At 44.0% G+C, this 16282-nt stretch overlaps 1 protein-coding gene across 1 annotated transcript in view; it reads left to right on the top strand.

The window, feature by feature from the left end:
* Positions 1–13633, top strand: part of LOC109885725 (nuclear receptor coactivator 2) — a 223519-nt gene extending 209886 nt beyond the window's left edge. Inside the window, 1 exon segment of the mRNA XM_031835033.1 lies at positions 7753–13633. Within this exon segment, the coding sequence (XP_031690893.1) occupies positions 7753–7764 (12 nt within the window). The 3' untranslated portion in view covers positions 7765–13633.
* The last annotated feature ends 2649 nt before the right edge of the window (positions 13634–16282 follow it).

The following is a 16282-nucleotide window of genomic DNA, read 5'->3' as shown; positions in this document are numbered from 1 at the left end:
ATCCTGCCTGGTGTCAACGGTACAGGCTGGTGGCAGTGGTGAATTGGTCATGAGTCCATGGTCCCATATCCTGCCTGGTGTCAACGGTACAGGCTGGTGGCAGTGGTGAATTGGTCATGAGTCCATGGTCCCATATCCTGCCTGGTGTCAACGGTACAGGCTGGTGGCAGTGGTGAATTGGTCATGAGTCCATGGTCCCATATCCTGCCTGGTGTCAACGTTACAGGCTGGTGGCAGTGGTGAATTGTTCATGAGTCCATGGTCCCATATCCTGCCTGGTGTCAACGGTACAGGCTGGTGGCAGTGGTGAATTGTTCATGAGTCCATGGTCCCATATCCTGCCTGGTGTCAACGGTACAGGCTGGTGGCAGTGGTGAATTGGTCATGAGTCCATGGTCCCATATCCTGCCTGGTGTCAACGGTACAGGCTGGTGGCAGTGGTGAATTGGTCATGAGTCCATGGTCCCATATCCTGCCTGGTGTCAACGGTACAGGCTGGTGGCAGTGGTGAATTGGTCATGAGTCCATGGTCCCATATCCTGCCTGGTGTCAACGGTACAGGCTGGTGGCAGTGGTGAATTGTCATGAGTCCATGGTCCCATATCCTGCCTGGTGTCAACGGTACAGGCTGGTGGCAGTGGTGAATTGGTCATGAGTCCATGGTCCCATATCCTGCCTGGTGTCAACGGTACAGGCTGGTGGCAGTGGTGAATTGGTCATGAGTCCATGGTCCCATATCCTGCCTGGTGTCAACGGTACAGGCTGGTGGCAGTGGTGAATTGTTCATGAGTCCATGGTCCCATATCCTGCCTGGTGTCAACGGTACAGGCTGGTGGCAGTGGTGAATTGGTCATGAGTCCATGGTCCCATATCCTGCCTGGTGTCAACGGTACAGGCTGGTGGCAGTGGTGAATTGGTCATGAGTCCATGGTCCCATATCCTGCCTGGTGTCAACGGTACAGGCTGGTGGCAGTGGTGAATTGGTCATGAGTTCATGGTCCCATATCCTGCCTGGTGTCAACGGTACAGGCTGGTGGCAGTGGTGAATTGGTCATGAGTCCATGGTCCCATATCCTGCCTGGTGTCAACGGTACAGGCTGGTGGCAGTGGTGAATTGGTCATGAGTTCATGGTCCCATATCCTGCCTGGTGTCAACGGTACAGGCTGGTGGCAGTGGTGAATTGGTCATGAGTCCATGGTCCCATATCCTGCCTGGTGTCAACGGTACAGGCTGGTGGCAGTGGTGAATTGGTCATGAGTCCATGGTCCCATATCCTGCCTGGTGTCAACGGTACAGGCTGGTGGCAGTGGTGAATTGGTCATGAGTCCATGGTCCCATATCCTGCCTGGTGTCAACGGTACAGGCTGGTGGCAGTGGTGAATTGGTCATGAGTCCATGGTCCCATATCCTGCCTGGTGTCAACGGTACAGGCTGGTGGCAGTGGTGAATTGGTCATGAGTCCATGGTCCCATATCCTGCCTGGTGTCAACGGTACAGGCTGGTGGCAGTGGTGAATTGGTCATGAGTTCATGGTCCCATATCCTGCCTGGTGTCAACGGTACAGGCTGGTGGCAGTGGTGAATTGGTCATGAGTCCATGGTCCCATATCCTGCCTGGTGTCAACGGTACAGGCTGGTGGCAGTGGTGAATTGGTCATGAGTCCATGGTCCCATATCCTGCCTGGTGTCAACGGTACAGGCTGGTGGCAGTGGTGAATTGGTCATGAGTTCATGGTCCCATATCCTGCCTGGTGTCAACGGTACAGGCTGGTGGCAGTGGTGAATTGGTCATGAGTCCATGGTCCCATATCCTGCCTGGTGTCAACGGTACAGGCTGGTGGCAGTGGTGAATTGGTCATGAGTCCATGGTCCCATATCCTGCCTGGTGTCAACGGTACAGGCTGGTGGCAGTGGTGAATTGGTCATGAGTCCATGGTCCCATATCCTGCCTGGTGTCAACGGTACAGGCTGGTGGCAGTGGTGAATTGTTCATGAGTCCATGGTCCCATATCCTGCCTGGTGTCAACGGTACAGGCTGGTGGCAGTGGTGAATTGGTCATGAGTTCATGGTCCCATATCCTGCCTGGTGTCAACGGTACAGGCTGGTGGCAGTGGTGAATTGGTCATGAGTCCATGGTCCCATATCCTGCCTGGTGTCAACGGTACAGGCTGGTGGCAGTGGTGAATTGGTCATGAGTCCATGGTCCCATATCCTGCCTGGTGTCAACGGTACAGGCTGGTGGCAGTGGTGAATTGGTCATGAGTTCATGGTCCCATATCCTGCCTGGTGTCAACGGTACAGGCTGGTGGCAGTGGTGAATTGGTCATGAGTCCATGGTCCCATATCCTGCCTGGTGTCAACGGTACAGGCTGGTGGCAGTGGTGAATTGGTCATGAGTTCATGGTCCCATATCCTGCCTGGTGTCAACGGTACAGGCTGGTGGCAGTGGTGAATTGGTCATGAGTCCATGGTCCCATATCCTGCCTGGTGTCAACGGTACAGGCTGGTGGCAGTGGTGAATTGGTCATGAGTTCATGGTCCCATATCCTGCCTGGTGTCAACGGTACAGGCTGGTGGCAGTGGTGAATTGGTCATGAGTCCATGGTCCCATATCCTGCCTGGTGTCAACGGTACAGGCTGGTGGCAGTGGTGAATTGGTCATGAGTCCATGGTCCCATATCCTGCCTGGTGTCAACGGTACAGGCTGGTGGCAGTGGTGAATTGGTCATGAGTCCATGGTCCCATATCCTGCCTGGTGTCAACGGTACAGGCTGGTGGCAGTGGTGAATTGGTCATGAGTCCATGGTCCCATATCCTGCCTGGTGTCAACGGTACAGGCTGGTGGCAGTGGTGAATTGGGGGAATTTATTTCCTTCGCAGATGTTAGGTCCTTTTGATACCAATTGAGATACAATAGAGGAACATTTCCATGCCCCAAATAATTCAGGCTGTTCTGGAGGCAATGGGGGGGGGTCTGACCTAGTACTAGATGGGTGTACCTAATAAACTTTCCATTTAGTATTTATTAGTTATATTCTGGACTCCGCTTCGGAAGCAAATTTCCTTCAATTCTATCCATTTTGCTATGGGGTTTTTACTGTGTATTTACGGTATATACTGTTTTCCTGACAAAGCTCATTCTAATATTTATTTTTTTGACATTTTACAGGATGAAATCTTTTGATGAACCATCTCGTTTTCAATACCTATAGGTGCATAACAGTATCTCTGGGTAGATGGCTGGGGTTTACCCTGGATGTTACTGTAGTATCTCTGGGTAGATGGCTGGGGTTTACCCTGGATGTTACTGTAGTATAACAGTATCTCTGGATAGATGGCTGGGGTTTACCCTGGATGTTACTGTAGTATAACAGTATCTCTGGATAGATGGCTGGGGTTTACCCTGGATGTTACTGCAGTATCTCTGGGTAGATGGCTGGGGTTTACCCTGGATGTTACTGTAGTATAACAGAATCTCTGGAGAGATGGCTGGGGTTTACCCTGGATGTTACTGTAGTATAACAGTATCTCTGGATAGATGGCTGGGGTTTACCCTGGATGTTACTGTAGTATAACAGTATATCTGGATAGATGGCTGGGGTTTACCCTGGATGTTACTGTAGTATCTCTGGATAGATGGGTGGGGTTTACCCTGGATGTTACTGTAGTATAACAGTATCTCTGGATAGATGGCTGGGGTTTACCCTGGATGTTACTGTAGTATAACAGTATCTCTGGATAGATGGCTGGGGTTTACCCTGGATGTTACTGTAGTATCTCTGGATAGATGGCTGGGGTTTACCCTGGATGTTACTGTAGTATAACAGTATCTCTGGATAGATGGCTGGGGTTTACCCTGGATGTTACTGTAGTATAACAGTATCTCTGGATAGATGGCTGGGGTTTACCCTGGATGTTACTGTAGTATCTCTGGATAGATGGCTGGGGTTTACCCTGGATGTTACTGTAGTATCTCTGGATAGATGGCTGTGGTTTACCCTGGATGTTACTGTAGTAGAACAGTATCTCTGGATAGATGGCTGGGGTTTACCCTGGATGTTACTGTAGTATCTCTGGATAGATGGCTGGGGTTTACCCTGGATGTTACTGTAGTATAACAGTATCTCTGGATAGATGGCTGGGGTTTACCCTGGATGTTACTGTAGTATCTCTGGGTAGATGGCTGGGGTTTACCCTGGATGTTACTGTAGTATCTCTGGATAGATGGCTGGGGTTTACCCTGGATGTTACTGTAGTATAACAGTATCTCTGGATAGATGGCAGGGGTTTACCCTGGATGTTACTGTAGTATCTCTGGATAGATGGCTGGGGTTTACCCTGGATGTTACTGTAGTATAACAGTATCTCTGGATAGATGGCTGGGGTTTACCCTGGATGTTACTGTAGTATAACAGTATCTCTGGATAGATGGCTGGGGTTTACCCTGGATGTTACTGTAGTATCTCTGGGTAGATGGCTGGGGTTTACCCTGGATGTTACTGTAGTATCACTGGATAGATGGCTGGGGTTTACCCTGGATGTTACTGTAGTATAACAGTATCTCTGAATAGATGGCAGGGGTTTACCCTGGATGTTACTGTAGTATCTCTGGATAGATGGCTGGGGTTTACCCTGGATGTTACTGTAGTATAACAGTATCTCTGGATAGATGGCTGGGGTTTACCCTGGATGTTACTGTAGTATAACAGTATATCTGGATAGATGGCTGGGGTTTACCCTGGATGTTACTGTAGTATCTCTGGATAGATGGGTGGGGTTTACCCTGGATGTTACTGTAGTATAACAGTATCTCTGGATAGATGGCTGGGGTTTACCCTGGATGTTACTGTAGTATAACAGTATATCTGGATAGATGGCTGGGGTTTACCCTGGATGTTACTGTAGTATCTCTGGATAGATGGGTGGGGTTTACCCTGGATGTTACTGTAGTATAACAGTATCTCTGGATAGATGGCTGGGGTTTACCCTGGATGTTACTGTAGTATAACAGTATCTCTGGATAGATGGCTGGGGTTTACCCTGGATGTTACTGTAGTATCTCTGGATAGATGGCTGGGGTTTACCCTGGATGTTACTGTAGTATAACAGTATCTCTGGATAGATGGCTGGGGTTTACCCTGGATGTTACTGTAGTATAACAGTATCTCTGGATAGATGGCTGGGGTTTACCCTGGATGTTACTGTAGTATCTCTGGATAGATGGCTGGGGTTTACCCTGGATGTTACTGTAGTATCTCTGGATAGATGGCTGTGGTTTACCCTGGATGTTACTGTAGTATAACAGTATCTCTGGATAGATGGCTGGGGTTTACCCTGGATGTTACTGTAGTATCTCTGGATAGATGGCTGGGGTTTACCCTGGATGTTACTGTAGTATAACAGTATCTCTGGATAGATGGCTGGGGTTTACCCTGGATGTTACTGTAGTATCTCTGGGTAGATGGCTGGGGTTTACCCTGGATGTTACTGTAGTATCTCTGGATAGATGGCTGGGGTTTACCCTGGATGTTACTGTAGTATAACAGTATCTCTGGATAGATGGCAGGGGTTTACCCTGGATGTTACTGTAGTATCTCTGGATAGATGGCTGGGGTTTACCCTGGATGTTACTGTAGTATAACATTATCTCTGGATAGATGGCTGGGGTTTACCCTGGATGTTACTGTAGTATAACAGTATCTCTGGATAGATGGCTGGGGTTTACCCTGGATGTTACTGTAGTATCTCTGGGTAGATGGCTGGGGTTTACCCTGGATGTTACTGTAGTATCTCTGGATAGATGGCTGGGGTTTACCCTGGATGTTACTGTAGTATAACAGTATCTCTGGATAGATGGCAGGGGTTTACCCTGGATGTTACTGTAGTATCTCTGGATAGATGGCTGGGGTTTACCCTGGATGTTACTGTAGTATAACAGTATCTCTGGATAGATGGCTGGGGTTTACCCTGGATGTTACTGTAGTATAACAGTATATCTGGATAGATGGCTGGGGTTTACCCTGGATGTTACTGTAGTATCTCTGGATAGATGGGTGGGGTTTACCCTGGATGTTACTGTAGTATAACAGTATCTCTGGATAGATGGCTGGGGTTTACCCTGGATGTTACTGTAGTATAACAGTATCTCTGGATAGATGGCTGGGGTTTACCCTGGATGTTACTGTAGTATCTCTGGATAGATGGCTGGGGTTTACCCTGGATGTTACTGTAGTATCTCTGGATAGATGGGTGGGGTTTACCCTGGATGTTACTGTAGTATAACAGTATCTCTGGATAGATGGCTGGGGTTTACCCTGGATGTTACTGTAGTATCTCTGGATAGATGGCTGTGGTTTACCCTGGATGTTACTGTAGTATCTCTGGATAGATGGATGGGGTTTACCCTGGATGTTACTGTAGTATAACAGTATCTCTGGATAGATGGCTGGGGTTTACCCTGGATGTTACTGTAGTATAACAGTATCTCTGGATAGATGGCAGGGGTTTACCCTGGATGTTACTGTAGTATCTCTGGATAGATGGCTGGGGTTTACCCCCAGCTGCATTAAGTACAGCAGTGCATCTCCTCCTCTTGGACTACACCATATTTGCCAGTTCTTGCTGTGAGATGTTACCCCACTCTTCCACCAAGGCACCTGCAAGTTCCCGGACATTTCTGGGGGAGTGTAATGTCAGGATGAACCTGCTGGAAGGGTACCACATGAGGGAGGAGGATGTCTTCCCTGTAACGCACAGCGTTGAGATTGCCTGCAATGACAACAAGCTCAGTCCGATGATGCTGTGACACACCGCCCCAGACCATGACGAATCCTCCACCTCCAAATCAATCCCGCTCCAGAGTATAGGCCTTGGTGTAACACTCATTCCTTCGACGATAAACGCGAATCTGACCATCACCCCCTGGTGAGACAAAACCGCGACTGGTCAGTGAAGAGCACTTTTTGCCAGTCCTGTCTGGTCCAGGGACGGTGGGTTTGTGCCCATAGGCGATGATGTTGCCGGTGATGTCTGGTGAGGACCTGCCTTACAACAGGCCTACAAGCCTTCAGTCCACTTTCTCTCATCCTATTGCGGACAGTCTGAGCACTGATGGAGGGATTGTGCGTTCCTGGTGTAACTCAGGCAGTTGTTGTTGCCATCCTGTACCTGTCCCGCAGGTGTGATGTTCGGATGTACCGATCCTGTGCAGGTGTTGTTACACGTGGTCTGGCACTGCGAGGACGATCAGCTGTCCGTATTGTCTCCCTGTAGTGCTGTCTTAGGCGTCTCTCAGTACGGACATTGCAGTCCTTATGCCTCCTTGCAGCATGCCAAAGGCACGTTCACGCAGATGAGCAGGGACCCTGGGCATCTATCTTTTGGTGTTTTTCAGAGTCAGTAAAAAGGCCTCTTTAGTGTCCTAAGTTTTCAGAACTGTGAGCTATTAGTGTCTTAAAGACTGTTCCACGGGTACATGTTCATTAATTGTTGGGCGACCATGTTTAAACCCTTTACAATGAAGATCTTTGAAGTTATTTTGGGATTTTTACGAATTATCTTTGAAAGACAGGGTCCTGAAAAGGGCTGTTTCTTTTTTTTTGCTGAGTTTACAATGTAGATAATAGTAAAAAATAAAGAAAAACTCTTGAATGTGAGTAGGTGTCAAAACTATTTGACTGGTACTGTATGTTAAATGTGTATCTGTATCTGAAACAACTCTCTCTCTCTCTTTTGTTTTCATCTGTTTACAGAAATACTGCTGACCCTGGTGGAGCGTGTAGCCAACCAGCACCTTAATGCTAACACCCAGGATCCAATGAGCTCGCTGGTTCATCTACAACCACCCAACCAATCTACCAACGGCTCTTTGAGTGAACCTGGCAGTGCCCTGACTCAGCTCTGCCCATCCAAGCCTGACCTCTGACTTCATCTACTTGGCATAAAGTGTTCCTCAGATCTATCCCCACTGGGGGGGGGTCACCCAGGGTTCAAGGGGGGAGTGGGGGGATGGAGGAAAGATTGGACTTTTTACGTGTTCCAAATGGCACCCTGTTCCCTATATGGTCGAAAGTAAAGCACTACAGAAGGAAGAGGGAGGCAACCCTAAAACGCCTATCCCCTCCTTAAAGGAGAACCCGTGAGCCAGCCTGTCTCTGTCCAGCTGCATTCACCGTAGTGTGACTTACTGTAGGCCCCTCTCCCTCTATTGTAGATCCCTCCCCCTATGGGTTGATTGACTGTAGGCCCCTCCCCATCTGCCTGGAGGTCCACCCCCTCTGGGTTGACTGACTGTACGGCCCTCCCCCCTCTAAGTTGGCCCTTCCCCCTCTGGTTTGACTGACTGAGTACTGGTGGCAGCGGTGGGATCCTCGTCAGATGAATGTATTCCTCTCTATGGACAAGTGGCCATTTTGCAATCTGATCTCATCTCAAACAATTTATACTTTTTTTTGTTTTTCTCCCTTGATCCCCTCTGATGTTCTAGAACATTCCTCTCGTGTTCCACAATGGCATCAAATGTTTACGTTTGGATTCTGGAGGGCAGCGGAGGGAGCGGAGCAGCCAACTAATTTCAGCCGGTTTTGCCTTTTTGCTGTTTGTTTTTGTTTTGATGATGATGATGATGATGATGATGATGATGATGATGATGATGACTACAGATGTGTTGGATAAAGACAAATGTTTTGTTTTTTTAAACACTGCAGATTATTGTTTTGACTGAAATAATGCTTTGTATGATAATTAGACTAATTTAGTCAAGAGGTTTATAAGTTTATTAAATTAAGTTTTATTTTTCTGTTTAGATTTTTCTGAAATGATCTTAGATTTCTTTTTATTATCGTAGCAAACAACAGAAGACGAGGCAAAGTGAGGAAAAAGAGGCACTTTGTCGTTTTAAACTCTGCGGTTAAACTCTTTCTGGAAAGACTACTATATTCTATCACATTGAAATATTACGGATTTGACTTTGGTTCAGTAGTTTCATCAGAAGTTGTTGAATTACATCATGTGGTTGAAGACAACAGAAACAGACAGATTGTACATACTGTACCAGTTACCAGACAGATTGTACATACTGTACCAGTTGACAGACAGATTGTACATACTGTACCAGTTACCAGACAGATTGTACATACTGTACCAGTTACCAGACAGATTGTACATACTGTACCAGTTACCAGACAGATTGTACATACTGTACCAGTTGACAGACAGATTGTACATACTGTACCAGTTACCAGACAGATTGTACATACTGTACCAGTTACCAGACAGATTGTACATACTGTACCAGTTACCAGACAGATTGTACATACTGTACCAGTTACCAGACAGATTGTACATACTGTACCAGTTGACAGACAGATTGTACATACTGTACCAGTTGACAGACAGATTGTACATACTGTACCAGTTGACAGACAGATTGTACATACTGTATCAGTTGACAGACAGATTGTACATACTGTACCAGTTACCAGACAGATTGTACATACTGTACCAGTTGACAGACAGATTGTACATACTGTACCAGTTACCAGACAGATTGTACATACTGTACCAGTTACCAGACAGATTGTACATACTGTACCAGTTGACAGACAGATTGTACATACTGTACCAGTTGACAGACAGATTGTACATACTGTACCAGTTACCAGACAGATTGTACATACTGTACCAGTTACCAGACAGATTGTACATACTGTACCAGTTGTCAGACAGATTGTACATACTGTACCAGTTACCAGACAGATTGTACATACTGTACCAGTTACCAGACAGATTGTACATACTGTACCAGTTGTCAGACAGATTGTACATACTGTACCAGTTAACAGACAGATTGTACATACTGTACCAGTTAACAGACAGATTGTACATACTGTACCAGTTGACAGACAGATTGTACATACTGTACCAGTTGACAGACAGATTGTACATACTGTACCAGTTGACAGACAGATTGTACATACTGTACCAGTTGACAGACAGATTGTACATACTGTACCAGTTGACAGACAGATTGTACATACTGTACCAGTTGACATACAGATTGTACATACTGTACCAGTTGACAGACATATTGTACATACTGTACCAGTTGACAGACAGATTGTACACACTGTACCAGTTAACAGACAGATTGTACATACTGTAACAGTTGACAGACAGATTGTACATACTGTACCAGTTACCAGACAGAGTGTACATACTGTACCAGTTGACAGACAGATTGTACATACTGTACCAGTTACCAGACAGATTGTACATACTGTACCAGTTACCAGACAGATTGTACATACCGTACCAGTTAACAGACAGACTTTCCTATTGATTTGGGCCTTTTCTATTCTTTCACCTGGTCTGGTCTTGACTGCCTCTGCTGTAAAAGCAGAGCGGTGTTTTATGTGTTTGTTTGAGAAGACTAGAGTCTGACCTTGTCGTTGATACGGTACAAGAGAGGAGCCTTTACCCAGGCTCTAATGCAGGGTGTAGGTAGGTAGGTATGCCTGGGGGGGGGCTGCTATGTATACAGTGTACAGATTATCGCTAGCTTCTCAGCCTAGAGCGTATAGCTAGCACCACGACAGAAAGCCAGGACAAACTGCTCTGGTCCGTCAGTGTGATGTACTAAACAAGCAATAACAATTTCTTCAGAATCTTACGTTTTGTGTTTGTTTTTGTGCAGATGTTTTCCTGGGGGCTTCATTGTAAGCTCTGCGGTCCGTCAGGAAATTAAAACACTGCTACTTTTTTATTGCAGTTTAAATATATTTTTTTAAATCTCTCTAATCCAAATGATACATTTATGGCAGATGATACAGCAGTGCTGGGTGTAGACGAGGAGGAAGTGTGGTGGTGGACCTTACTCACCCTCATGTTAACACACAGGGTGCATCCTAAATGGAACACCATGCCCTACATACTTTTAACCAGAGCCCTCTGGCATCATATTCCCTCGCCCCTGTAACGGGTATAATGACATCGTATTCCCTCGCCCCTTTAACATGTATAATGACATCATATTCCCTCGCCCCTGTAACGGGTATAATGACATCGTATTCCCTCGCCCCTTTAACGTGTATAATGACATCATATTCCCTCACCCCTCGCCCCTGTAACGGGTATAATGACATCATATTCCCTCGCCCCTGTAACGGGTATAATGACATCATATTCCCTCGTCCCTGTAACGGGTATAATGACATCATATTCCCTCGCCCCTCTAACGGGGATAATGACATCATATTCCCTCGCCCCTCTAACGGGGATAATGACATCATATTCCCTCGCCCCTGTAACGGGTATAATGACATCATATTCCCTCGCCCCTGTAACGGGTATAATGACATCATATTCCCTCGCCCCTGTAACGGGTATAATGACATCATATTCCCTCGCCCCGCTAACAGGTGTTGACTGTGGATGTTGCAGCATAGTCCCGTACGATTGTGTTCTTGCTTACTCCATTGTTGTTATTGTCAACTCAACTCGGCATAGCCATTAGTGACAAGGAGCTGGCATGACGGCACAAACAGCCTGGTGCTCACGCTAGCAATATTGACATCACTTATGATAATAAGCAGGACTTTAATATGGAGGATAAGCCAGATAACCCATGTGGTGTAAATTGGGTTATGAATTCTACCAGCCTTTCATTACATTGACGATGAAGGACAGAGGCGGACTTAGCTGTGTTTCAACCGTGTCCAATGAAACAGGCCCCCAAACAGCTGAATCCACCCAGGGTTTATTAGCAGCCCAGGCAGTAGCATAGTCCATCAACCTCAGAGAAACATGCAACGCCACCTCGTAGTGTGTGTGTGTGTGTGTGTGTGTGTGTGTGTGTGTGTGTGTGTGTGTGTGTGTGTGTGTGTGTGTGTGTGTGTGTACAGCATTAAAAAAAAGTGTATTTGATGTGGGATCTGAGATAAAAAACTGAATGTATTGTCATGGCTGACCTCAGATCAGAATAGACTGGAAAAGCTGCGATTCAGATGACACCCTTTTTTTCCTTATATAGAGCCCTATGGACCTTGGTCAAAAGTAGTGCACTACATGTGGAATAGGATCCCATTGGGGATACAAGCCCACCACTGTGGGAAGCTGTAAAAAAAATATATATTCTCAGTGGATTGTTTAGTTCTGGAACTGCCCAAACCTCATGGATGACGTTACTCAAAAGCCCTGGTCTGAGAACAGTTTTTAGATGTTTATTTTTGATTGATTTATTTCCCTGTTGGTAACAGTTTGGGTCAGGATGGAGAAAGCTGCTCACAGATCAGGGTCCGTATTCATAAAACCCTGGATCAGTTTAGCATTTTTATATTATAATGAAATGATGGGGGCGGGGGCTCGAGGGCGGGGCCTGTGTGTGAGGGGTTGGGCTGGGGGCGGGGCCTTGGTCCGAGATCGAAACTCCTTCTCTCCGAGATCGAGATCGACACTCCTTCTCTCAGATGATTTCTGAATACTGTACTTTGGGCTAACGGTCCCTTTTGAGTAACACTTTGTCTGTATGAGGCATACGGGGGTTCCTAGTATTCAGTGACTCTTATGTATGTTATGGGGCCTGTCTCTAAACGCTGTGTTGCCTCTGTTTTGCTGTACGATTGATTGATCACGATTTATCGAGATGTGTCACTGTCGATCACACTTTCTGCTAAAAGCTGGATGTCATTGCTGAGAATTGACTTACATTTTTAAGAATAGCCAATTCTAAAGAAATCACTCTTATCACCACCCCTCTGCCAATTTCCAAAGATTGTTAAGATTTTGAAATGAATATAAGCCATGAGGTAATGTTTTTTTTTTAAACATTTATATCAGGACTTGGAGCAAACAACCTTCTGCCCCTCAAAAAAATATCCTACAGGCAGTGAATATAAATCAATTTACAACTAAATAATTCCTCTTCTATACCTTTTAATTTGGGAGATTTTTTTTAAATGCCCCTGTTTTTGTATCTGTCTGCCAGTTTTCTTAGAGCTAAAATGCAAGAACCTTGAAATGCTAACAACAACAACAACAAAAAAACGAGCATATTGCCTTAGATTGTCTGTTCTCCTTGTATATTTTAACGCTATCCGTGTCATATTTTGTATTGTGAATATGTACATTATTGAATGGGGTGCATCAGTTGATCAACACATCTTAGTTGCTGAGACAAGCGGTCTCTCTCTCTCTCATCTGTGATTGGTTGAAGGCTGTAATTATTTGAATAATTAAATACCCCCCCTCCCCCTAACTGTTGTGTCAGACTGCTATATGGAGGAAGAAAAAATATGATGCAATGGGATATTGAAGCAATATGTAATATATTCTATGAACTTTCTGGAGAAAGTAAGCTTACAGTGTTACGCGTTCCTCTGAGATGTATGTTTTTCTCCCCCAGATGTGTTTGTTCACCAGAAAACATCGCACTGTTCGTCGTTCCACCCGTCACTCACGCCGTCAACGTTTGTCATCTTTAGTGTTGAGCATTTTATGCAAAAGTTAGATATGCCCGGCAGAAGTTTAAACACAGTTATATGCAAGTTGTCAACTAATAAGGCTTCGCTGATGCTATTTGCAATTTGATGTTGAATAATACAATTGTAAATAAAGAATTGTTATTGCAACATTTAATCTAGTTCCGCTATATTATTGAATCATATTTTATCGATACTGCACTGTTTGAGGGGAGAGCCTGCAAGGAAGCGTCTCGTTGTCCTCACTGTGTAGCCTAACAGTATGACATGCTCTGTGTGTATAACAAATACACTTTGAATTAAATATTGTTTTGTGTTTAGATGCAAAAAGAAGTATGATCCTGAAAGTTGAGATATTATTTAAATTGATGGATGGGTAATTGAAAGCCAATTGCGTTGAGTGTTTGTCACATACTTTGCAAGTTGTTGAATGCATGCTTTTAGTTAGATTGGACGATGCGTTACAGCTGTGATGCGGCTCAGTACTGTGAGTAACTGGGACACGGGGAAGGAAGGAAGTGTGAATGGGATAGTGATGGTAATGTTATTTAACCGTTTAACAAATCAACACCTCTCTGTTTCCATATTGCTCTGTTTGAATTGTTCGTTTTATCACGTCTTTCGTGATGCTGTTTTGTAAATTTTATGAGGATTAAATTATTAATGGTTCTAACATAAACCGATTTGTTCGTTTTGTACTTCACTTACAGATGTATTTTCCAGTGGCATAATAACAACCATTTACGATCACTTTTTATTAAATGAAATATTTCGGATATGATACAAGCAAGCAACATAATGAAATGTTAGGCTACATAGGATTTCAGAATACACCTTTTATTTATTTTAGAAAACACATGTTTTATAGGCTGATTCATTACAATCATCATTATCTTAATTAACCATCCCCATCTAAATTTATCGAAAAGAAGTAATGAGGGGGACATAAATCGAGTTGACATTCAATTTTAAATTAGTTGTTTCTCTCAATAGAGGGTTTGGGAAAACTGTAACCTTACCAATGGGCCTACCAGAATATTGGTTTTGGTACACGTTTTAAAAAATAAAAAGTAAATCAACATTTTGGGTAATGTCAATAAGGCGGTATTGAGTTTGCGTGTGTGTGTGCGTGGGGGGTTTGTAATGTAAAACAAAGGTGGAATCCTCCTGGGGTTTGAGACGCAAGCAGGGTGACCATAGCTGCTCTCTGACCAATAGCAGGAGTGCAGCATCTCGAGACCATTTTATGAGTCCGGTACCATTAACCGTTCTGTATACAGTCTTCAGTTCAGTAGATACACCGGAACAACAAAGACACACGGAGGGTATCCTACCTGCTCCTGTCTCTCCTCTACTTTACCGTCATAGGATTCTATCAGCAAGATAAAGCGGCACACACTTGTAGCCAAATATTCGTGTTTTGTCTTTGGACAACAACAAAAAATATTTAAATTGGGAACTTCAGATTTATGAATCAAATCAAAATCAAATCTCATTTATAAATAATCTCCTTTGAGGTAAGTCAGATTTTAAAATTGATCCTTCGCAACAAAAAAAATTAACTGCTTTAAATTATTATTATATTGCTATGTGTACAATCGCTTTAGACCTATATAATTAGGCAACGTTTAAAATTATTTCTTGTAATTTCTCATCACTTTCCTTTATTATTTCTATAGACAATTTTATGCAGAAATGATCAATTTATAGCGCTCTTATAACCCGTTAATAGCTCTTATAACCCGTTAATAGCTCTTATAACCCGTTGTTAATAGCCATTGAACTGGTCTCGCCCTAATGCGTTTTAAAGGAGAGGTGACTTGCGATAGCTTCATTAATGTTGACCTCTGCCACTGACCCGGTGTTCTTTAATTTGGGTGTCATGACCCTGATTTGTCTCAGTTACTGCAGGCTACCACCCACTCACTAGCCGCCCTGTGACGGGGAGGCCATGGCCCCTACAACTCATACTGCTCGTTTACAGGGATTCACAGTCGAGCACCAATTTAAAGTGGTTAACTCTGCAGGCTCAGGCATCAAATTAAAGATATTGACGAACGTCAACTGTGTGTTTTGCGAACTGGAAAAAGTGCCCAAACAGCTGTTTTTTTTTTATTGTAGATTGTAAGTGCTGTGAACGCAGTAAGTTTGGTAAATTTAAAAAAATCAGTGCTCTCAAATTTAGGAATACATTTTCATGAATTTGTAAAGTGACAAAATATGTGTATGACTTTTAATATAATTCGTTTTAAGATTTTGGAACCATCCGTTCCTGCAGAAATTCGATCTTGTTAAACTGCTGTAGCCGTATAAGATTTGTATTATTCTAATAGCGATTAGATGAATGTAAAATAAGATATTTTCATATTGTGCGATAATTGAAAATACAACCTTTTTTCTTTCGTTAATTGACATGAATATTGTGATACAGGCTTATAGCAATGTTTGTATTTCGTTCAGCAATCCTGTGATTTGACAGAAATATATTGATGACGTTTTTTAAAATAACTTACCAACAATTAATTGTATTCTCTTTAAATGTATTTTGGGCGGATAAAGGCCTTTAAAAAGCATGCATAATTTGTTCGTTACCAAATTCCATTATTGTAGCCTAATTGATTTAATTATGTTCCCTAATTGAAATCGGTTTATTCATCTTCAAATAATGATCTAGAAAATAAACTTGAGAGATAAAACTTAAATTGAGAAAAATATTTAAGGTAATTGCTGGAAATAAAGCTAAAATCTCTCCACCTCTATCTCTCTCCAGGCCGAATAGCTACAACGTCGACTATTCCTATTCAAA

Source organism: Oncorhynchus kisutch, linkage group LG11, assembly GCF_002021735.2.
Source record: "Oncorhynchus kisutch isolate 150728-3 linkage group LG11, Okis_V2, whole genome shotgun sequence".
NCBI lineage: Eukaryota > Metazoa > Chordata > Actinopteri > Salmoniformes > Salmonidae > Oncorhynchus > Oncorhynchus kisutch.
This window is presented reverse-complemented; position numbering and strand designations above follow the sequence as displayed.